General features: G+C 33.7%; 1 protein-coding gene across 6 annotated transcripts in view; it reads right to left on the bottom strand.

The window, feature by feature from the left end:
- LOC120413919 (uncharacterized) overlaps nucleotides 1-19,988 on the bottom strand; it is a 259,164-nt gene that overhangs the window by 17,858 nt on the left and 221,318 nt on the right. For 5 of the 6 annotated variants that reach the window (XM_039574896.2, XM_039574893.2, XM_039574897.2 and 2 more), the window contains exons 5-6: nucleotides 5,581-5,775; nucleotides 60-415 (exon numbers count right to left, since the gene is read on the bottom strand). In XM_039574896.2, the coding sequence (XP_039430830.1) occupies nucleotides 60-415; nucleotides 5,581-5,775 (551 nt within the window). The remainder of the gene's footprint in view (nucleotides 1-59; nucleotides 416-5,580; nucleotides 5,776-19,988) is intronic. The other variant, XM_039574894.2, reaches the window with a different exon arrangement.

Raw genomic sequence — 19,988 nt, 5'->3', positions numbered from 1 at the left:
TTTTCTACCCATTTTCCAAACCAAGTATCAAAATAGAAAACTTCTTCCACAACATTTACCTGCGCCGCCGACTGCTGCTGTTGATTGTGCTGCTGCTGTTGTAGCTGTTGTTGTTGTTGCTGCATCTGCTGCTGCTGTTGCTGGCTTTGGCCCGGTTGCTGCTCGTTCTTCCACAGCTTGCCACCCTTCAGGATGCCACTTATCGCCTGGGCCGTGCTTAATGGCTTGTGCTTTCCACCGATTTCATAATGGCCACCGGCAGGTGTCGCCCCGGTTGGCGGCGGTTGGCCACCATCCTGGGACTGTTGCCGCTGCAGCTGCTGGGCCAGCTGCTTCTGTTGTTGTTGCTGGAGCGTTCGCAGGTCCGCGTTGCTGGAGGGCGGGACCGCCGTGGAGCCGGCCTCGTTCGATCCTGCTGGAACGATGCCAGAAGAGGTTGTAGTGGTGGAGGAGGAGGAGGAGGCTGGGGCCACGTGACGTGGCGCCGGGATTGGGGGGTTTTTGACGGGAGGAGGAGGTTCGGTATCGGTTTGGGTTTTTTGGACGATCCGTCGCTCCGTAACGGTTGTCATCGTGATGGTTTCGACTATGTAACGTTGCTGGCTGGTCGCGGTCGAGGTCGACTGACCCTTGGACGGAGTGGCACCGGCCCCGGAAGAGGACCGTTCCTCATCATCATCATCATCATCGTCACCTGTGGCGTTGTTGTGAGTGTGTGAACGCGGCCGATTTTAATTAAGAGGCAGATTTTTTTTGTTTGTTTTTGTTTTCGTTGGATCCCGCGTGTAAATTGGCATGTTATTGTTGTGGCGGGCACGTTGTGCAAAGAGAGGAGGGGGAGGGCGGGGAAAACAACAAGAGAGAAATCAATTATTCAGCTGAATGCAGTAAAAAAGAGGGCCGGAGTTTCCAACCCCCTGTGCTCTTCTTACTTTTTTTTTGGACGGGGTGACAGATGACAAATCGGCTTGACCTAGTGTCAAATATGAATGCACTAATTAACTTCTACAGAGGGGCGGTGCACGGCGTCTGTGTGTATGCAACGGGATTGCAGTATGTCATGTGTGTTAATGTGTGCAGTGAAGAATCGATTTTTGGGGGGTTATTTTGAACGCGACACGAGCGTGCTGTGGTATGTGAGTATTGTGTGTGTGAAACAAATCTGCTTTTTAGCCTAAACAAAAATCCCATAATGTTGCAATCATCACAAAATTTTAAAATGAAATTTTGGTTCTAAATTTAAAAAAAATACCCTTCTGGGTTTGTACAGATTTGAAATGTAGGTACCTACTTCAAATTTCCCTTAAAATGACATGTCCCAAAAAACTTTACTGTAGAGTAACGAAAAATGGCAGAAGTTTTGAAAGTGTTTTTGTGCTTGTATTCGATGAAAAATACGTTTTTATCGGAATTCGGAGTGCGCCATCAACTCCCCTTGACACCAAATTTGCAGATCATCAACATTTCAGGATTGAAAAACACGAACAGGGGGGGGGGGGGGGGGGTTGTTGATCGTCCACGCTCCATACAAAAAAGATTTTATTTGTATGAAAATTGTCCACGATGAGGTGAGGGGTTAAGATTTCCAAAAAAAAGTGTCCACGTGGTTTGTGGATGGTCCCCATAGAAAAATATTAATTGGTGATAGTCTACACTTCAATCGAAACAAGGATAGCAGTTTTTCGATAGCTTAAAAGACATTTAAAAATTATTTGTTTTTATCTGTGTTGTGGTTTGGATTTTAAAGTAACCACAATTTTAAATTTATTGTACATATTTCAAATTTAATATTTCTTTTATAAATATATTCTTTTTTTTATTTTTGTTATATACACACAAAAAAATATTTCCGAATGTTACATCATTTATGATGTAACACTTTTGCACGTCATTAAACATTTAAATTCAAATGCAATTTGATGTAAATTTGCAACAAATTATACGTTTACATCAACTAAGTTTACATGTAATTTATTTTTTCTGTGTCGAGTAAATTCACATATTTTTTTCTGCGTAACGGGGCAAGAAAAGCCAGAAAAAAATCTTTAAAATGTAATAAGAAAATCAAAAAGTGAAAACAAGAAAAAATAATACCGGTCAATGATAAATTGTAGAAAGGTTTTGAATTTCTTGTTTTATATATAAATTTGGATATGGGTGTACTGATCATTTTTTTCTGTTCCTGTTTTAATGAAGTCAATCAAAACATCATACAAAAAATTGCGTCAACAGCTGTTTTAATTCGATGAAAAATAATTTGATATGATATTTTTTCAAATTGAAAATAAATACCCAGTCTTTAAAAATATTTAAAATTAAATAAAAAATATTTAAAGCGCTAGGCATTATGTAAACTAACAATTTAAAAATTTTCTCTAATAATCCAAATGTCAGCTGATATATGCCAAATAAAAAATGGAACACATGGTGCGAATTGGGACAGATTTTTAAGTAATGTTGCAGTCCAATGTTTTGCTTTTTTGAAGTGGTTTCGGTTAGACCAGATTCAGAGCAACAAAATGTGATCATTCATTCCAACCCCTCCCCCCCCCCCCTTCCCCCACTTCACAACCAAATCTGAATTTCCAGAAAAAAAATGATTTTTTTTTTCAATTTCGGGAATTGGACAAATTATTAAAAAAAAAATCCCGGGATTCAGGAATTTCCGATTTAGGGAAAATTCCGGGATTTTTGTTCCGGGAATTCCCGGGATGGACGCACTAGTCATGAGATATCAAAAAAGGAGCATGTATTCGTAATTAGGGACAAAAGTTACCCCTCATTACAAAGTTTCACGCAAATCGAAGAGGGGTCGGGGTAACTTTTCCATATTTCGTGTCCCTGACCTATGGTCATGCTGCTGTTCTCTAACCCATCCTGAACACTCCGTAACTGAAATTTTTTTTTGTTTATTTTATTTTTTAAGTTTATTTTGTTATGCTTAAAATGAAATATTTTGTTGAAATAAAAACTTCTCAATTTACTGAAATTGTGGAAAATCAAAGTTATTAGAAACAAGAAAAAAAACAAAAAAAAACTACTTTTGAGCAATTCCAGTTCAAATCCGGAATTTTTCTGGTACTTTTGAACCCGACCCTCTCCGATTTCAATGAACTTTTGTAGATTTTTTTTCCTAGGCCTATATAAGCCATTTTTGCACTCAAAAATAACATTTGAGAAGGGCGTAAGTCATTTAAATATTTTTGTATTTTGCCATTTAAAAATTACTGTATTAAGTTGCAACTGTATTGATAATTTTTGTCAGGTTCAATTATTTTAAATGCAACACTTTGATTTTTTTGTACTTAGTTTAAAACAAAATGCACATGTTGATTTCTTAGAAATAGATTATTATAACCATTGAATATTTGTTGGAAGAGTTATACTGTCAGTGACTATTTCCGATTTCCAAAAACAGCAATTATTATTTTAAATCCTTTTTTGTACCTCGTTTGTTTTCCCTGAAAAATGATTTACTTAAAACCTCCAAGAAATTCGCTATCAGGGTAAAAGATGACTGTGCGTGTACTTTTTCAGAGAGAACTAGATTAAATTTGGTCAAATTTGAATTGAAAGGGATGCAGTCAAGAATCAATTAAATATTTCCGACTACAAAAAGTTATAATACTAAATACTTGAGTAAGAGGGAATAAACAGGTTATCATTTAGTAAAATAACACAATAAGAGTTTTTCAATCACAGTAAAAAGCTTCAAAAACATAATGGCATCTGATAAATCTTTACAAAAAATTGGCAATTCAGTGCATACGACTTAAAAAAAAAACAATTAAAAATATAAGAAGTTTTGTAAATTAAGCTGTCTTATAGCAAATACTGAACAACACGATTTTTTTTTTGCTTTTAAGATGACTCCGACTCCGACTCCAACACCGACTCCGGATTATCAGAAATTTTCGACTCCGACTCCGACTCCGACTCCAGTTCATAAAATTTAGCCAACTCCGGCTCCAACTCCGACTCCAGCTGTTTGAGTTTTGACGACTCCGACTCCGACTCCAGGTCCCCAAAACCCCAAGACCCGACTCCACCGACTCCAGCTCCGACTCCGACTCCGACTCCACAGCCCTGGTTTTTTGAATATTTTGACTTTTAGACCACTTTTCAAAAAACAGTTTCAGTAAATGATTTTTGTATTTTTTTCAGGAGAGACATACCATCCTACATTTTTCGTCAGTCTTTTTGTAACATCTTAGGCTATTTCCTCAAAAGTTTTGAACGAAAAAAATCGTGACATCACCTGAAAATTTCACTTTTAAGCTTTTAATCTCAAAGAAGTGGCGTGTATTTTAATTTCAGTGTATTTTTCAGAAAGTTCGTCTGATTTCCTAGAAGTTTGTCTTTGACCACTTTTTGATACGATACAGTAATTTTAAAATTGTAAAATACAAACATATTTAAATAACTTACGCCCTTCTCAAATGTTATTTTTGAGTGCAATTGGCTCCATATACACAAAAATGGCATGTCTACAAAGTTTCATTGAAATCGGAGAGGGTACAAAAGTACCAGAAAAATGCCTGATTTTAGCTGGAATCGCTCTTTTGAGAATTCCCAGTTTACTTCTCTTCAGTCACATTTTAAAATTTAAATGAACAAAAGTAGCCCGGTCGGCGAAACAATAAGCTTGTTTGTAGGTCATGAAACATAATGTGCCTCGATCTTTTTTACTGCAACCGTGGAAGTTTACAGGGAACATTGATTGGTAATCAAACAGTAACAAGCACACTTTTAATTATTTGAAATTGGCCGCTTGCACTTTTTCATTTTAACTTGTTGAAGCAATAAGCCACAAAAGCATCATGCTCATGTTTGTTTGCCATTTCAACAATGTTGATTCAATTTTTGTTACTTGATCCTTTTGCGAATATTACAGAATGTATATGTAAAGGATTGCAGATAAATTAATGATAGTGTTGATAAAAAAATCCTAGTTTATAACCCACAATTAAATGTTTCATAGATGATGTATTTTAGACAAGAGTGTTGAGTGCATTCCGATTTAGTTATTGTGTGGGTGTGTGTGTGAGAAAGTCTACATAATTCAGCATCTGCTACAAATGTGTTTAAATTTCGCCTCATTTGTCCAATTTATTTCATGTTTATCGAGATGATCGACGGGGTGATTTAGTATTTACAGCCTCCAACGGAACGATGATGATTTGAGATGTCGAGAAATGTGCCAGTTTTGTTTTTGTTTGCGACCCAGTTGTGGTTGCAATAGTCGAAACGATCACGATGTGAGGGGACTGATGTTTTGATGATTTGCACACTACTGTGAAGAAGCTGTTTTTTGTGATCATTAAAGATTATGGTTGACACAGAAAAACAGGCGTGAATTTGAGATCTTGCTCAAAAAATTATGTAAATTTACATGTTTTTAAGTGGTAAATTTACAGTTTTGGATTTTGTGTTTTCGTTGCGTCTATTGTTCTGTGTCACTTAAGTTTCAATTCCAAACTTTTGCCCCGCTAATTGAATGCCTTTACGACGATATTCAACAACGGGACAGAGCAATTTGGCGTGAAAGTTTTGAACCATTTTCCCCTTTTCAACGCTCACCTTGGGCCGCGTCCTGGACCTGCTTGATGGTGAGGAACTTGGGCCGCTCCTCGCCGGCGATAATCTCCTTCTGGGTGATCCGCCGCTCCGGCGAGGACTTTTGCAGCGGAACCAGCGCGATCGGCAGGGTGGCGTGCGGGGGCAGCGGCGGTTCCATCATCGGCGAAATGTCGTCCGAACATTGCGAGTCGCACTCTGGGGAGGAAGACAGACAGCAAAAATAATAATGAGTTTTAAGGTAATTAATTCTGCTTTCATAATTGCACTGTACAAAATGCAATTAAACTCGACGACTGACAAAATCATCGAAATCTATTGCCCTAAGAAATTTTTAATTTTAAGCAATCTTTCAAATGGGTCAAAGGTAGAAGAACTGGCAACACTGTCATCAGATATCAAGATGAAATCGATGAAATCCTAGCAACATTTCAAAACTGTGTGACACGAATTTATTTTCAAGTGATTGTGACAAACAAGGGGCTTCCAGCATCAAGGATTACTGACCAGTCTAAATGGAATTACCAGGATTACTGGCATTATGGCACGAATTACTATGATCTCTCAGAATTACTTGGGATTTCCAGAAACCACGCAGAATTGGTCAAATTTATAAAAATAACTTGGAATTACTGCCTAGCTTCCAGCATATTGAGAAAAGTCTTTGGAATTGGATCGAATGACAGCTGTCAAACGCACAAAACCACGTGCTTGGCAATAGTGCGTCCAACCCGGGAATTCCCGGCACAAAATTCCCGGGATTTTTATATGTTGTACGGGGAATTCCCGGAATCAAACAAAAATCTTTATTTGGCCTGGAAATTACATTAGTATTACAATTTATAATTTTAAACTTTTCTAAAATTTTACAAAAATTGATACCATTTTGTTTGTGGTCATTTTTGTTTTTTAGCCATCTTAAACCAATTTTTTAAGCTGTTTTAGTCATGTCAAATAAAAAAAATTAAAAAAAAAATTGATAAGATACTTATTTAATTTGAATTAGAAATGTGGTGCATATAAAATTCCAAGCACAACAGAGAACAACAAAAAATTGTTTAAGTTATTTAAAAACTGCTATCCTTGTTTAGATTGATATTAACAGTATTGAGCTAATTCTATAAATTTAATGCTTAAAAGCAAATATAAAGAAAACATATATTTTATGACTTTTTCAAAAACTTCCCGGGAATATTTAAATATTTTTCCCGTTTTGAGTGCATTTAAAATTCAAAGCACAACAAAGAACAAAAACAAATCTTTAAAACTATCTAAAAGTGCTTTCCTTGTTAAGATTGATATTAATAGTTTTGAGCTAATAGTATGATTTTAAAGCATGAAAAACGTAAGAAATATAAAGAAAACATAGATTTTATGACGTTTTCAAAAAATTCCCGGGAATAAAAAATATTTTTTTCCGTTTTCCGGGAAACTCAAAACCTGGGAAAATTGGACACTGAAGTTACTTCACAGAAAAAAATGGTAATATTCATCAGGAATTGGTGACAGATCTGTGTGTGTGTGTGTGTGTGTGTGTGGTCCAATCCAATACCCGCTGGCCGGCAGCGAAATTATGGGAAAGTATAATTTGTATCAGACTTGAGTTATGCTGATACAGCTTATCTCAGTCCGGGGTATTAGGTGGTGACAGCCCTCGCGCTGCTTCCAATGACCCATTTCAGAATGGCAGAGATCCTAGCGGCCCAATTCCGAGGTCATTGGGCATTGTCTGGCCCCGCCTAAACATAGAACAAGAACCAGACGGATCCTCGAACTATCTTTAAACTTCCAATCCCATCAGGCAAAACAGGGATCAGCGCGTATATAATGATAAGTTAGTGGCATTTGTGTAAAACACTTTTTCTTCCTCTTTTCCCACAGGAAACAAAGGCGCAGGCCAAACACGATCGAAGCAGGCCTTGCCTCGCAAAGAGCAACGGCAAGACTCATCAGGAATTGGTGACAGTTCTTGTGTCAAAATAAATGGTTAATTTTACCTCAGAAAATGATGAATTTTCATCAGTTTTTGATAAATATTAATCAGGTTCACATTTTTACAGATTTTCAATTCAAAATTCAACTTTTTTTTCTGTGTTGAATTGATGGGTAATACACGAATTACTGAGTAACTATGGAATTACATGAATTATTACGGAATTACTGGTAGTTCCAGAATTACAGGAATTACTGCAGGGTTGCGAAGTAATTCTGGAATTACTGAATTACTTACTCATAATCCGAATGATCCCGTACTAGCTATAACTATGGTTTCTTACATGAAAATTAATAGGCAATAAATAGAATCATAAAAGGTTTATCGAAATTATCTTTTTAACAGTTATTTTCTTTTGTTTTATTATTTTTCGAAGAATGTTTTTACAAAAAAGAATCATGGAATTACCAGGATTACTGGGATTATTGAGAATTACCAGGATTACTCTGGAATTACTCAGTAAATCAGGAATTACAGAATTACTTGCTCAAATTCCAAGATTCCGAATTAGTGACCAGTCGGACACGATGCTGGAAACCCCTTGGTGACAAATTAAAAAATATATATATGTATGAAGATCTGGCAACACTGCTATAAGATTTTGGTTCTTATCAAGGAGTAATGGAATTTGTCCAAGCTAAATAATTTGAGATTTTCTGAAAATTAACTTTGAAACCTTGTTGTGTTTTATTGAATTTTGAACTTTTAGAATCAATCTCTAAAAAATAGAATAAAATAAAATTATTCGTTTCAACGTGATTGCTAACTTATCACTGTGCAATAAATTTAATTTTCCCGAAATTGCACCGCCCGAGGCGGATTTCCTTCGGAGTTTTTCCCGGGGAAAGAAACCGTTAAAAGTTCAATTGTGACAATTTATGGGTTATTTATGAAACAGGGAGTGAAGGGGGCGATTAAAGTTAACAACAGTTGAACTTTGGGCACACTTTTATTGCTTTCGTTTTGTTCGCAAAGCACTCACTCTATGGGCACAATAATTGGTGTCGTGCTTTTGCCCGATTATGACGGAGGTTAATGGGGCTTTATGGCAGGGCGGGTAATTAACGCTGGATATTGGACACAGGCTTTGAAGCACTTTAGAAGGAATCGATGATTTGCAACCAATAATTGTTTTAATTACGTCAACGGTATGAAAGGATCCAAAAAAAAAAACATTAAAAATGTTCTAACATTCCTAATAACATAACACCAAATCGCACAACTACCATCAAATCTGAATTCAAGAGTAAAATTCAATTCCCGAACCATCATTGAGGCAAACAAACCCAACACCACCCGTCCGACAATGGCTCGAAAAACTGTGGCCGCCAGGGTTGAAACTCTTTTGTTTTTGCACACAATCGTTGCTATACTGGAGCTTCCTTCATCGGTCCTGTCAGCCGTATAGATACCGGAACTGCAGTCCAATGTTGGTCGGTTTTCTGTTTCGGATGCGAAAACATTCAAATTGCAGCACAAGCAGTGTTTTTGGGGTTTTAGCTGACACGTTTAGAGGATCTGTAGGACCGTAAAACGACGTTTCTTTGAATAATGTAACTTTGCATGACTTTTTTTATAAACTTAGATTGTTGAAGTTATTGAAAATTTGTATCTTAAACTATGGTTAATTTCAATATCGAAATAATTAAATTTGTTAAAATTTAACTCCTGTTTACGGTATTGAGGTGGTCGCTTCGCCCTGAAACCAAAGTTGTTCGCAGCAGATAAATAATCAATTTCGAATTAATTGAATGAATGGGTTTTGTCCGGTGGCCACAGTTCTGTTCTCCTGCAGTTGCTATGCACCCACTCTGAGCTGAAAGGAACGCTCTGCAGCTGCGAGATATCGGTTGTAACTGGGAACATTTGGATTTGACATCAAGCAGGGCGTGGTGTTTTCCACTCGTGGTGCAGCAGAACTTCAGTAAAAACATTTTTATTAGACACTATCCATTTTTGTTAGCTAAATAAGAATAAAATTTTATAATTTTATAAAATTATCAGCTAGTTTCTTCTGAACTCAAATTAATTTTTCGTAAAAGTCTAACTTACAATCTTTCTTTTGAATTGTGGCGCTTTATAATTGGGTCGGCCGTTCTCAAGGTGAGCAATTCTCACGAAATCGGTCTTTTTTCTTCAATTTTAATTTTTGTATTTTTTAATCCGGCTGAAACTTTTTTGGTGCCTTCGGTATGCCCAAAGAAGCCATTTTGCATCATTAGTTTGTCCATATAATTTTCCATACAAATTCGGCAGCTGTCCATACAAAAATGATGTATGAAAATTCAAAAATCTGTATCTTTTGAAGGAATTTTTTGATCGATTTGGTGTCTTCGGCAAAGTTGTAGGTATGGATACGGACTACACTGGAAAAAATAATACACGGTAAAAAAAAATTTGGTGATTTTTTTATTTAACTTTTTATCACTAAAACTTGATTTACAAAAAAACACTATTTTTAATTTTTTTTATTTTTTGATATGTTTTAGAAGACATAAAATGCCAACTTTTCAGAAATTTCCAGGTTGTGCAAAAAATCACTGACCGAGTTATGAATTTTTTAATCAATACTGATTTTTTCAAAAAATCGAAATTTTGGTCGTAAAAATTTTTCAACTTCATTTTTCGATGTAAAATCAAATTTGCAATCAAAAAGTACTTTACTAAAATTTTGATAAAGTGAACGTTTTCAAGTTATAGCCATATTTAAGTGACTTTTTTGAAAATAGTCGCAGTTTTTCATTTTTTAAAATTAGTGCACATGTTTGCCCAGTTTTGAAAAAAATATTTTTGAAAAGCTGAGAAAATTCTCTATATTTTGCTTATTCGGACTATGTTGATACGACCTTTAGTTGCTGAGATATTGCAATGCAAAGGTTTAAAAACAGGAAAATTGATGTTTTCTAAGTTTCACCCAAACAACCCACCATTTTCTATCGTCAATATCTCAGCAACTAATGGTCCGATTTTCAATGTTAATATATGAAACAATTGTGAAATTTTTCGATCTTTTCGAAAAAAATATTTTTGGAATTTTCAAATCAAGACAAACATTTTAAAAGGGCGTAATATTGAATGTTTGGCCTTTGTAAAATGTTAGTCTTGATTTGAAAATTCCAAAAATATTTTTTTCGAAGAGATCGGAAAATTTCACAAATGTTTCATATATTAACATTGAAAATCGGACCATTAGTTGCTGAGATATTGACGATAGAAAATGGTGGGTTGTTTGGGTGAAACTTAGAAAACATCAATTTTCCTGTTTTTAAACCTTTGCATTGCAATATCTCAGCAACTAAAGGTCGTATCAACAAAGTCCAAATAAGCAAAATATAGAGAATTTTCTCAGCTTTTCAAAAATATTTTTTTCAAAACTGGGCAAACATGTGCACTAATTTAAAAAAATGAAAAACTGCGACTATTTTCAAAAAAGTCACTTAAATATGGCTATAACTTGAAAACGGTGCACTTTATCAAAATTTCAGTAAAGTACTTTTTGATTGCAAATTTGATTTTACATCGAAAAATGAAGTTGAAAAATTTTTACGACCAAAATTTCGATTTTTTGAAAAAATCAGTATTGATTAAAAAATTCATAACTCGGTCAGTGATTTTTTGCACAACCTGGAAATTTCTGAAAAGTTGGCATTTTATGCCTTCTAAAACATATCAAAAAATAAAAAAAATTAAAAATAGTGTTTTTTTGTAAATCAAGTTTTAGTGATAAAAAGTTAAATAAAAAAATCACCAAATTTTTTTTACCGTGTATTATTTTTTTCCAGTGTAGTCCGTATCCATACCTACAACTTTGCCGAAGACACCAAATCGATCAAAAAATTCCTTCAAAAGATACAGATTTTTGAATTTTCATACATCATTTTTGTATGGACAGCTGCCGAATTTGTATGGAAAATTATATGGACAAACTAATGATGCAAAATGGCTTCTTTGGGCATACCGAAGGCACCAAAAAAGTTTCAGTCGGATTAAAAAATACAAAAAAAATCGAATGACCGAAATCCTAGAGAACTGCTCAGGTATGATTTTTTGCGAAAATCGACGAAAACGTCATTTTTTTTTTCTATGAGAAAATTGTAAATTTAGAACAGTGTTTCTCAACCTTTTTCGTTCCATTCCCCCCTTAACTAATTTTCTATAAACTTCATTCCCCCCTTAAATTTTGAATAAATTTTTAACAAATTTCATAATTTACCATTTAATGGTTATCATAAGACTGAAGTTTCAATAAAAAAAAATCATGCAAAACATAAAAATATTTAGTTTGTGAAATAAACTACCATCAGCAGTCCAAAATTGTTTGAACTTTCTTCCAGAGATATTGTTTCAAATTTAGTTAAATTAATTTGGCTGTCAAAAAAAAAACGTTATAAAAGTTAAAAAAAATGATTTGAGAAAACTGAAATTAACTTATAAGCGATATTTTCAAAATTGTATTTTTTATAAACTAACTGTTCCTGATTGAATTAATGCAAATGTTTCCATAAAAAAAAATCTTATAATCTTTTCGTGTAAAATAAAATTGGCGATAATCAAAATACTTGAAAAGAGATGAGAAAATTCACAAAAAAATATAAAATCTGCAGCTCAAATTCAATGCAAAAAATTCCAGATTTTTTTAAGTTCAATTTAGTTTTTCATAGAACTCTTAAATTTTAGGAGAGTTTATCAATCTCTGAAAAATAGAGCAAAAACTCATAAAAATGTGTTTAAAAAACATTCCTTTTTTAACGGACTTTTATTTTTATAGTAGAAATATTTCTTCCAATTCGATAGTTTCAAAGAAAGTTTCAGACATGGATTATTTTTACAAGCTTGTTTAAAGGCATTACTTTTCTATTGCATCCTCATTCCCCCCCAAGAATGGCCAAATTCCCCCCCAGGGGGGAATTCCTCACCGGTTGAGAAACACTGATTTAGAAGAAGATAGTAATTTGGACTACATGGCAAGAAAGTCTGTCAAAAATCTATAAAAATGGTTGAATATACGTTAACACATCTGAGCAATTCTCTACGAAATCGGTCTTTTTTCTTCAATTTTAATTTTTGTATTTTTTAATCCGGCTGAAACTTTTTTGGTGCCTTCGGTATGCCCAAAGAAGCCATTTTGCATCATTAGTTTGTCCATATAATTTTCCATACAAATTCGGCAGCTGTCCATACAAAAATGATGTATGAAAATTCAAAAATCTGTATCTTTTGAAGGAATTTTTTGATCGATTTGGTGTCTTCGGCAAAGTTGTAGGTATGGATACGGACTACACTGGAAAAAATAATACACGGTAAAAAAAAATTTGGTGATTTTTTTATTTAACTTTTTATCACTAAAACTTGATTTACAAAAAAACACTATTTTTAATTTTTTTTATTTTTTGATATGTTTTAGAAGACATAAAATGCCAACTTTTCAGAAATTTCCAGGTTGTGCAAAAAATCACTGACCGAGTTATGAATTTTTTAATCAATACTGATTTTTTCAAAAAATCGAAATTTTGGTCGTAAAAATTTTTCAACTTCATTTTTCGATGTAAAATCAAATTTGCAATCAAAAAGTACTTTACTAAAATTTTGATAAAGTGCACCGTTTTCAAGTTATAGCCATATTTAAGTGACTTTTTTGAAAATAGTCGCAGTTTTTCATTTTTTTAAATTAGTGCACATGTTTGCCCAGTTTTGAAAAAAAATATTTTTGAAAAGCTGAGAAAATTCTCTATATTTTGCTTATTCGGACTATGTTGATAGGACCTTTAGTTGCTGAGATATTGCAATGCAAAGGTTTAAAAACAGGAAAATTGATGTTTTCTAAGTTTCACCCAAACAACCCACCATTTTCTATCGTCAATATCTCAGCAACTAATGGTCCGATTTTCAATGTTAATATATGAAACAATTGTGAAATTTTCCGATCTTTTCGAAAAAAATATTTTTGGAATTTTCAAATCAAGACAAACATTTTAAAAGGGCGTAATATTGAATGTTTGGCCTTTGTGAAATGTTAGTCTTGATTTGAAAATTCCAAAAATATTTTTTTCGAAGAGATCGGAAAATTTCACAAATGTTTCATATATTAACATTGAAAATCGGACCATTAGTTGCTGAGATATTGACGATAGAAAATGGTGGGTTGTTTGGGTGAAACTTAGAAAACATCAATTTTCCTGTTTTTAAACCTTTGCATTGCAATATCTCAGCAACTAAAGGTCGTATCAACATAGTCCGAATAAGCAAAATATAGAGAATTTTCTCAGCTTTTCAAAAATATTTTTTTCAAAACTGGGCAAACATGTGCACTAATTTAAAAAAATGAAAAACTGCGACTATTTTCAAAAAAGTCACTTAAATATGGCTATAACTTGAAAACGGTGCACTTTATCAAAATTTTAGTAAAGTACTTTTTGATTGCAAATTTGATTTTACATCGAAAAATGAAGTTGAAAAATTTTTACGACCAAAATTTCGATTTTTTGAAAAAATCAGTATTGATTAAAAAATTCATAACTCGGTCAGTGATTTTTTGCACAACCTGGAAATTTCTGAAAAGTTGGCATTTTATGCCTTCTAAAACATATCAAAAAATAAAAAAAATTAAAAATAGTGTTTTTTTGTAAATCAAGTTTTAGTGATAAAAAGTTAAATAAAAAAATCACCAAATTTTTTTTACCGTGTATTATTTTTTTCCAGTGTAGTCCGTATCCATACCTACAACTTTGCCGAAGACACCAAATCGATCAAAAAATTCCTTCAAAAGATACAGATTTTTGAATTTTCATACATCATTTTTGTATGGACAGCTGCCGAATTTGTATGGAAAATTATATGGACAAACTAATGATGCAAAATGGCTTCTTTGGGCATACCGAAGGCACCAAAAAAGTTTCAGTCGGATTAAAAAATACAAAAAAAATCGAATGACCGAAATCCTAGAGAACTGCTTATCTGTTATCAACTATGGGTAACTATGGGACTCGACTTTCCGACCGATTTGGACCAAACTAACAGAAATCTGGTGCTGATTGAACCATCCCTCTATTTTTGGTACCGCCCTCTTTTTTGAAGATTTTCTAAAAAACTTTTATTTCTTTTACTCATAACTTTGCAACTATTTCAGCAAAAGACTTTCTACAGGTTTCATTTTATAGAAAATTGTCCAAGGAATTCGATAAAAATAAAATTTTAACAATTAAATGCCCACTAATATTATATTTCAACGTTTTAAGTATTAAAATTCAGTTTTGACCAATTCTTTATATTTTTATTTGTTTTATTTTATCACCATCGCGTTCCTCGAACAATTTTACATAATAATCAATGTAGACCTCAAACTAAAATGAACTATTGGCAAGATACAGCGATTTTACTGAAAAAAGTTGGAAAAACTTAAAAAGATGTTTGTAAATTCAAATTCTCAATAGATATCTCACTTTCAATACATTCATTTTTTATGAGAACTTCGGGTGACCTTGAGGCTCTGGGACCATGGCGCTCAAAAATCGGCCTAAATATGGCTATATTGAAATTGGAACAGATCGATCCAACTACAAAGGCAGGTCAGTTAAAAATCTATACAATAAATCAAAAACCTATTTTTTTCTTGAAAAACTTAAATTTTACCTATAACATTAACTGGGAAGACTTTGATAGCCCGGGGTGACATTGATAGAAATTTAATTTGGCCACTTATTTTCATACATTCAATGTAACAGTCACATTTTTGCATATATGTTCGATAATAAGCTATCCCTTAAAGCTTACATACTCAAAACTCTCAGAAATGTTTAGATATTAATTTGACGGGCATTTGAAAATCCTAACAAAATCACCCCGAACTATCAAAGTCACCCCAGTTTACGGTACAATATTCATATTTATTTTGATTCAGGCCGGTAAAACACAGCTTTAAACGTATGAATCCCTCTCCTCCTCCTTAGAGTGTCCACGTGGTTTATAGAAGGCCTCTTCTTACACACAAAAAAAACTTGGTAAAATAACATCGGATAAACTGTGTGTTAGAGTAATACAATTTTTAAGGTAAAATTACTCAAAAATCAGGTAATATTCAACAAAACACATTTTCAATTTGTTTTTTATTTTGCTTTTGCTTCATATTATTTTTTTACCTTCAAAGTCCAACCTTTCATTTGCGGCTAAAATTTGTGATTTACATCCATATGAAATTGATGTATGACCACAAACAATTATTTTTTTGAAATTCACAGTTTTTCTTTACCTTTGTTTGAAATTTACAACCAATCAATCAATCAAAATATTTCCGATAAAACGTACCTTTTTGCCTTCCTCACGTTACTGAGGACTTCTCAATTAGACCTCCTAGACCCACCTTCATGTAAACCTATCGACCCAGAATCAAATTCTGAGCAAATGTCTGTGTGTGTGGTGGGATGTTGATCAAAAAATTGTCACTCGATTATCTCGACATTGGCTGAACAGATTTTGTCCGTTTTGGCGTCATTCGATCCGTCTTGGGGTCCCATAAGTCGCTATTGAAAATTATGCAGTTTAGTTAAGTACTTCAAAAGTTATGCTAAAAAACAATTTTAACAATAGTCCGGAAGATTGTAAAAAGGGTGGTTTTTGTAAGAAAACCCGTCATGCTATACATTTTCAGAAAGGTATTTCCAACGCGTCCAAGACATTGAAGATCTGACAAATCTATCAAAAGTTATGAGCCCTATCAAGAGTTATATGCACTTTAGTGTTAATTACGCACTTTTTGCATTTTGGATAGCACCCTTTAAATGTGAGGAAGGCGCCAACCACCTAAGGGTGGATTAAGTAACGTTTTTATGTTATTGCCATTTAAAGGTAATTTCCAAGAAAAAAAGTGCATTTGTTTTAATTTTGAAGCATTAAACATGAATGTCAACTTCTAAAAATATGTTTCTGGAATTGCCGATCAAATTTCTTCAATTTTCCTTTTAATAATTAGAAAGTTGGACAAATAGTTTACCAGATAGAGCGTTGTAAAGAAATTAATCTAATTAAAAGGAAACCTGACCTTTCAAAATGGAAAAAAAAAACATGAAAATAATATTTTTAGAAATGGATCGATATCGACAATATTTAAAGAAATATTTTATTCCTGGAATTATCTTTTAAAACCTTGAAAATGATAATGGAAATAGTAGATTATGCAACAAGTTGCAAAAACAAGATTTTTTCAGCACGAGTCGTGCATTTATCCAACGAGGTTTACCGAGTTGGATAAATACGTCGAGTGCTGAAAAAATCAAGTTTTGCAACGAGTTGCTTACATCATTTTTTGCAATTCCGAAAAATGCTTTTTTAAAGGATTTTTATGTAAATGTAAATCGGTAAAAAAGTCAGAGGGTGGTTTGAGCACACCCTAAAAGTTTTTTTAGGATCTGTTTTCAGGGCGTTAAAATAAACATTTTCATCAATTAACAAAAAAAATTGAAAACATTTGGAAACATCATTGCCGAGATAAAGCTATTTGAAGTTAGCAGTTTCAAAAAACGGGTGCCACGATATCTCAACACTGCTTTGACCAAATCGGCTCAAAATTCTGGTCAAGATTCGTTCAAATGGTTCAGTGTACATGACGAAGGCTGATTTTCAAAAAGTTCATTTAAAAAAAAAAAAAGATAAAAATATTTCACAAAAATTTACTCATTATTTGCTGTAGTGCATCACAAACATGATTTTAATAAAAAATCAGTGTACATTTTCCATATTATCGAAAAAAAAATTTTTTTTTCAAAAAATAATATCCTTGTGAAAAGCTTGCAAACATAAGACATACAAAGAAGTTCTAAGTTCCAATACCCACCTTGATTAAAGAACTTGGTCTGTGATAGGAATACTTTTTAAAATTAGTAACGGTTTTGTTCTGCACATAAATTATTTGACAAATTGAGAAAATAATCAAACCGTTAACTGGAGCGAATTGGGACTAAATTCTAAAGAAGAAAGCCTCAATTTTGAAAATCTTTATTGTATTGAATGTCAAACTATCAACGACGAGCATATAACAAGCTGAACTCTTTTTCAACTTCAAACGCCGGAAGCTGGGCTTCAATTGTGTTTCAATTTCCGGAAATCCTGCTTTCCAAACTCTATAGTTCCCCAGTGTGACACACTGACGTCTGAAAACGACGACGAGGGACAATCTTTGCTGGGAATTAAATAATGATAAAAATGGCACACAATTCACTGCCGTATATACGAAGGTATAATGCAATTCCGGCGTAATTAATTTTTCATCCGTCACCATATTCTCATACTACTGCGCTCGGCACACACATACACACACACTGCGAAAAAGAAGAAGCAGAGTGTAGGGATTTATGAAATTGGTTCTCTCATGCATGCACTGTGCACTGTGACAATTGTATGCAATGAAACTGCATTTGCATATGGCGACGATGACGGTCTCTCTCTTTGCACCTGTCATTGTTCTCGTGGTAGGAACCGGGACCTGTTCCCAATTCCGAGCTCTCTACCGCTCGTGTGAAGGATCTACTTACAGCTACTGAGGTCAAGGTGGTGCAGAGTAAGGTTAGAACACAAGAAAATGTCACAAAATATTCAAATCGAGCGAATTTATATTAAATTTTTAACTTTTCCCACCTTTTCACAACTATCTTGGGCAGCTGTCCTCATTTTTGTTTGACAGCGGAAAATAGCTCGTCCTGACCCGGAAAAACTACGTGGAAAAGTAAGGTTGGTTCCGACTTAACCGACATTATTTCCCATCTCACTTTCCCGCTTTATCTCACATTATGGAAACGTCTGCAGTAATTAATGACCCTGGGGAGCCTTCGGGCGCGCGCGTCCGACAGAGTTCTCTGCTGGGTCCTGGCAAAGCCACAGGTACAAACACGGTTCTTTCCTTCAGTTTGTCCCCGTTTGGCATACATTCGCTTAATTGTGGCGCAGAACAAAACGGTTTACTGCCGGAGGACTGGCGGGAAAACGGCCTCATTTCAAACGGGAATTCCTGGCACAGCCCAAGCTCATTAATCAAGGTGGGAAATATTGGAACTGTTGGATAAGATTTTTTTCTAGGTTGGAAGGTTTTTCTTCTCGGTGGACCGAAGATTGATGATTTAGTTTGAGTTTGTGACTGATTGTGTAACGTTCAAGCTCCAGTTTATTGTGTAACATTCGTTCTCCAGTTTATTTCTATGAATCCTCATGCTGGTTAACATTACGTAGTAGGTCTGGCCATATGAAAAAGGCATGTTCCGTAGCTAGGAATTTGGAATTTGGAATTTCGCATTAAGAATTATTTGAAATTTGGAATTTGGAATTTGGAATTTGAAATTTGAATTTTTGAATTTGGAATTTGCAATTTGCAATTTAGAATCATTTGACATTTAGAATTTGGAATTTGCAATTTAGAATCATTGGAATTTGGAATTTGGAATTTGAAATTTGGAATTTGTAATATGGAATTTGGAATTTGGAATTTGGAATTTGCAATTTGAAATTTGGAATTTGGAATTTGGAGATTAGAGATTGGAAATTGGAAATTGGGAATTGTTAATTGGAATTTGAATTTGGAATTTGGAATTTGGAACTTGGAATTTGGAATTTGAAATTTGGAAATTGAATTTGGAATTTGGAATTTGGAATTTGGGAATTTGAATTTGGAAATTTGAATTTGGAAATTTGAATTTGGAAATTAGAAATTGGAAATTGGGAATTGGAAATTGGAAATTGGAAATTGGAAATTGGAAATTGTAAATTGGAAATTGTAAATTGTAAATTGTAAATTGAGAATTGTTAATTGTTAATTTGAATTTGGAATTTGGAATTTGGAATTTGAAATTTGGAATTTGAAATTTGGAATTTGAAATTTGGAAATGGATTTTGGAATTTGAAATTTGGAAATGGATTTTGGAATTTGAAATTTGGAAATGGATTTTAGATTTTGGACTTTGGAATTCGGAATTTGGAATTTGGAATTTGGAATTTGGAATTTGGAATTTGGAATTTGGAAATTGGAAATTGGAAATTGGAAATTGGAAATTGGAATTTGGATTTTGGAATTTGGAATTTGGAAATTGGAATTTGGAATTTGGAATTTGGAATTTGGAAATTGGAAATTGGAAATTGGAAATTGGAAATTGGAAATTGGAAATTGGAAATTGGAAATTGGAAATTGGAAATTGGAAATTGGAAATTGGAAATTGGAAATTGGAATTTGGAATTTGGAATCTGGAATTTGGAATTATAAATTTGGAAATTGGAATTTGGAAATTAGAAATTGGAAATTGGAAATTGGAAAATTCTAAATTGAGAATTGTTAATTGGAATTTGGAATTTGGAATTTGGAATTTGAATTTGGAATTTGAATTTGGAATTTGAATTTGGAATTTGAATTTGGAATTTGGAATTTGGAATTTGGAATTTGGAA

This window comes from Culex pipiens, chromosome 3, assembly GCF_016801865.2.
Source record: "Culex pipiens pallens isolate TS chromosome 3, TS_CPP_V2, whole genome shotgun sequence".
In the NCBI taxonomy this organism is placed as follows: Eukaryota; Metazoa; Arthropoda; class Insecta; order Diptera; family Culicidae; genus Culex; species Culex pipiens.
The sequence above is the reverse complement of the archived record's forward strand: the minus strand, read 5'-3'. Positions and strand labels throughout refer to the sequence as shown.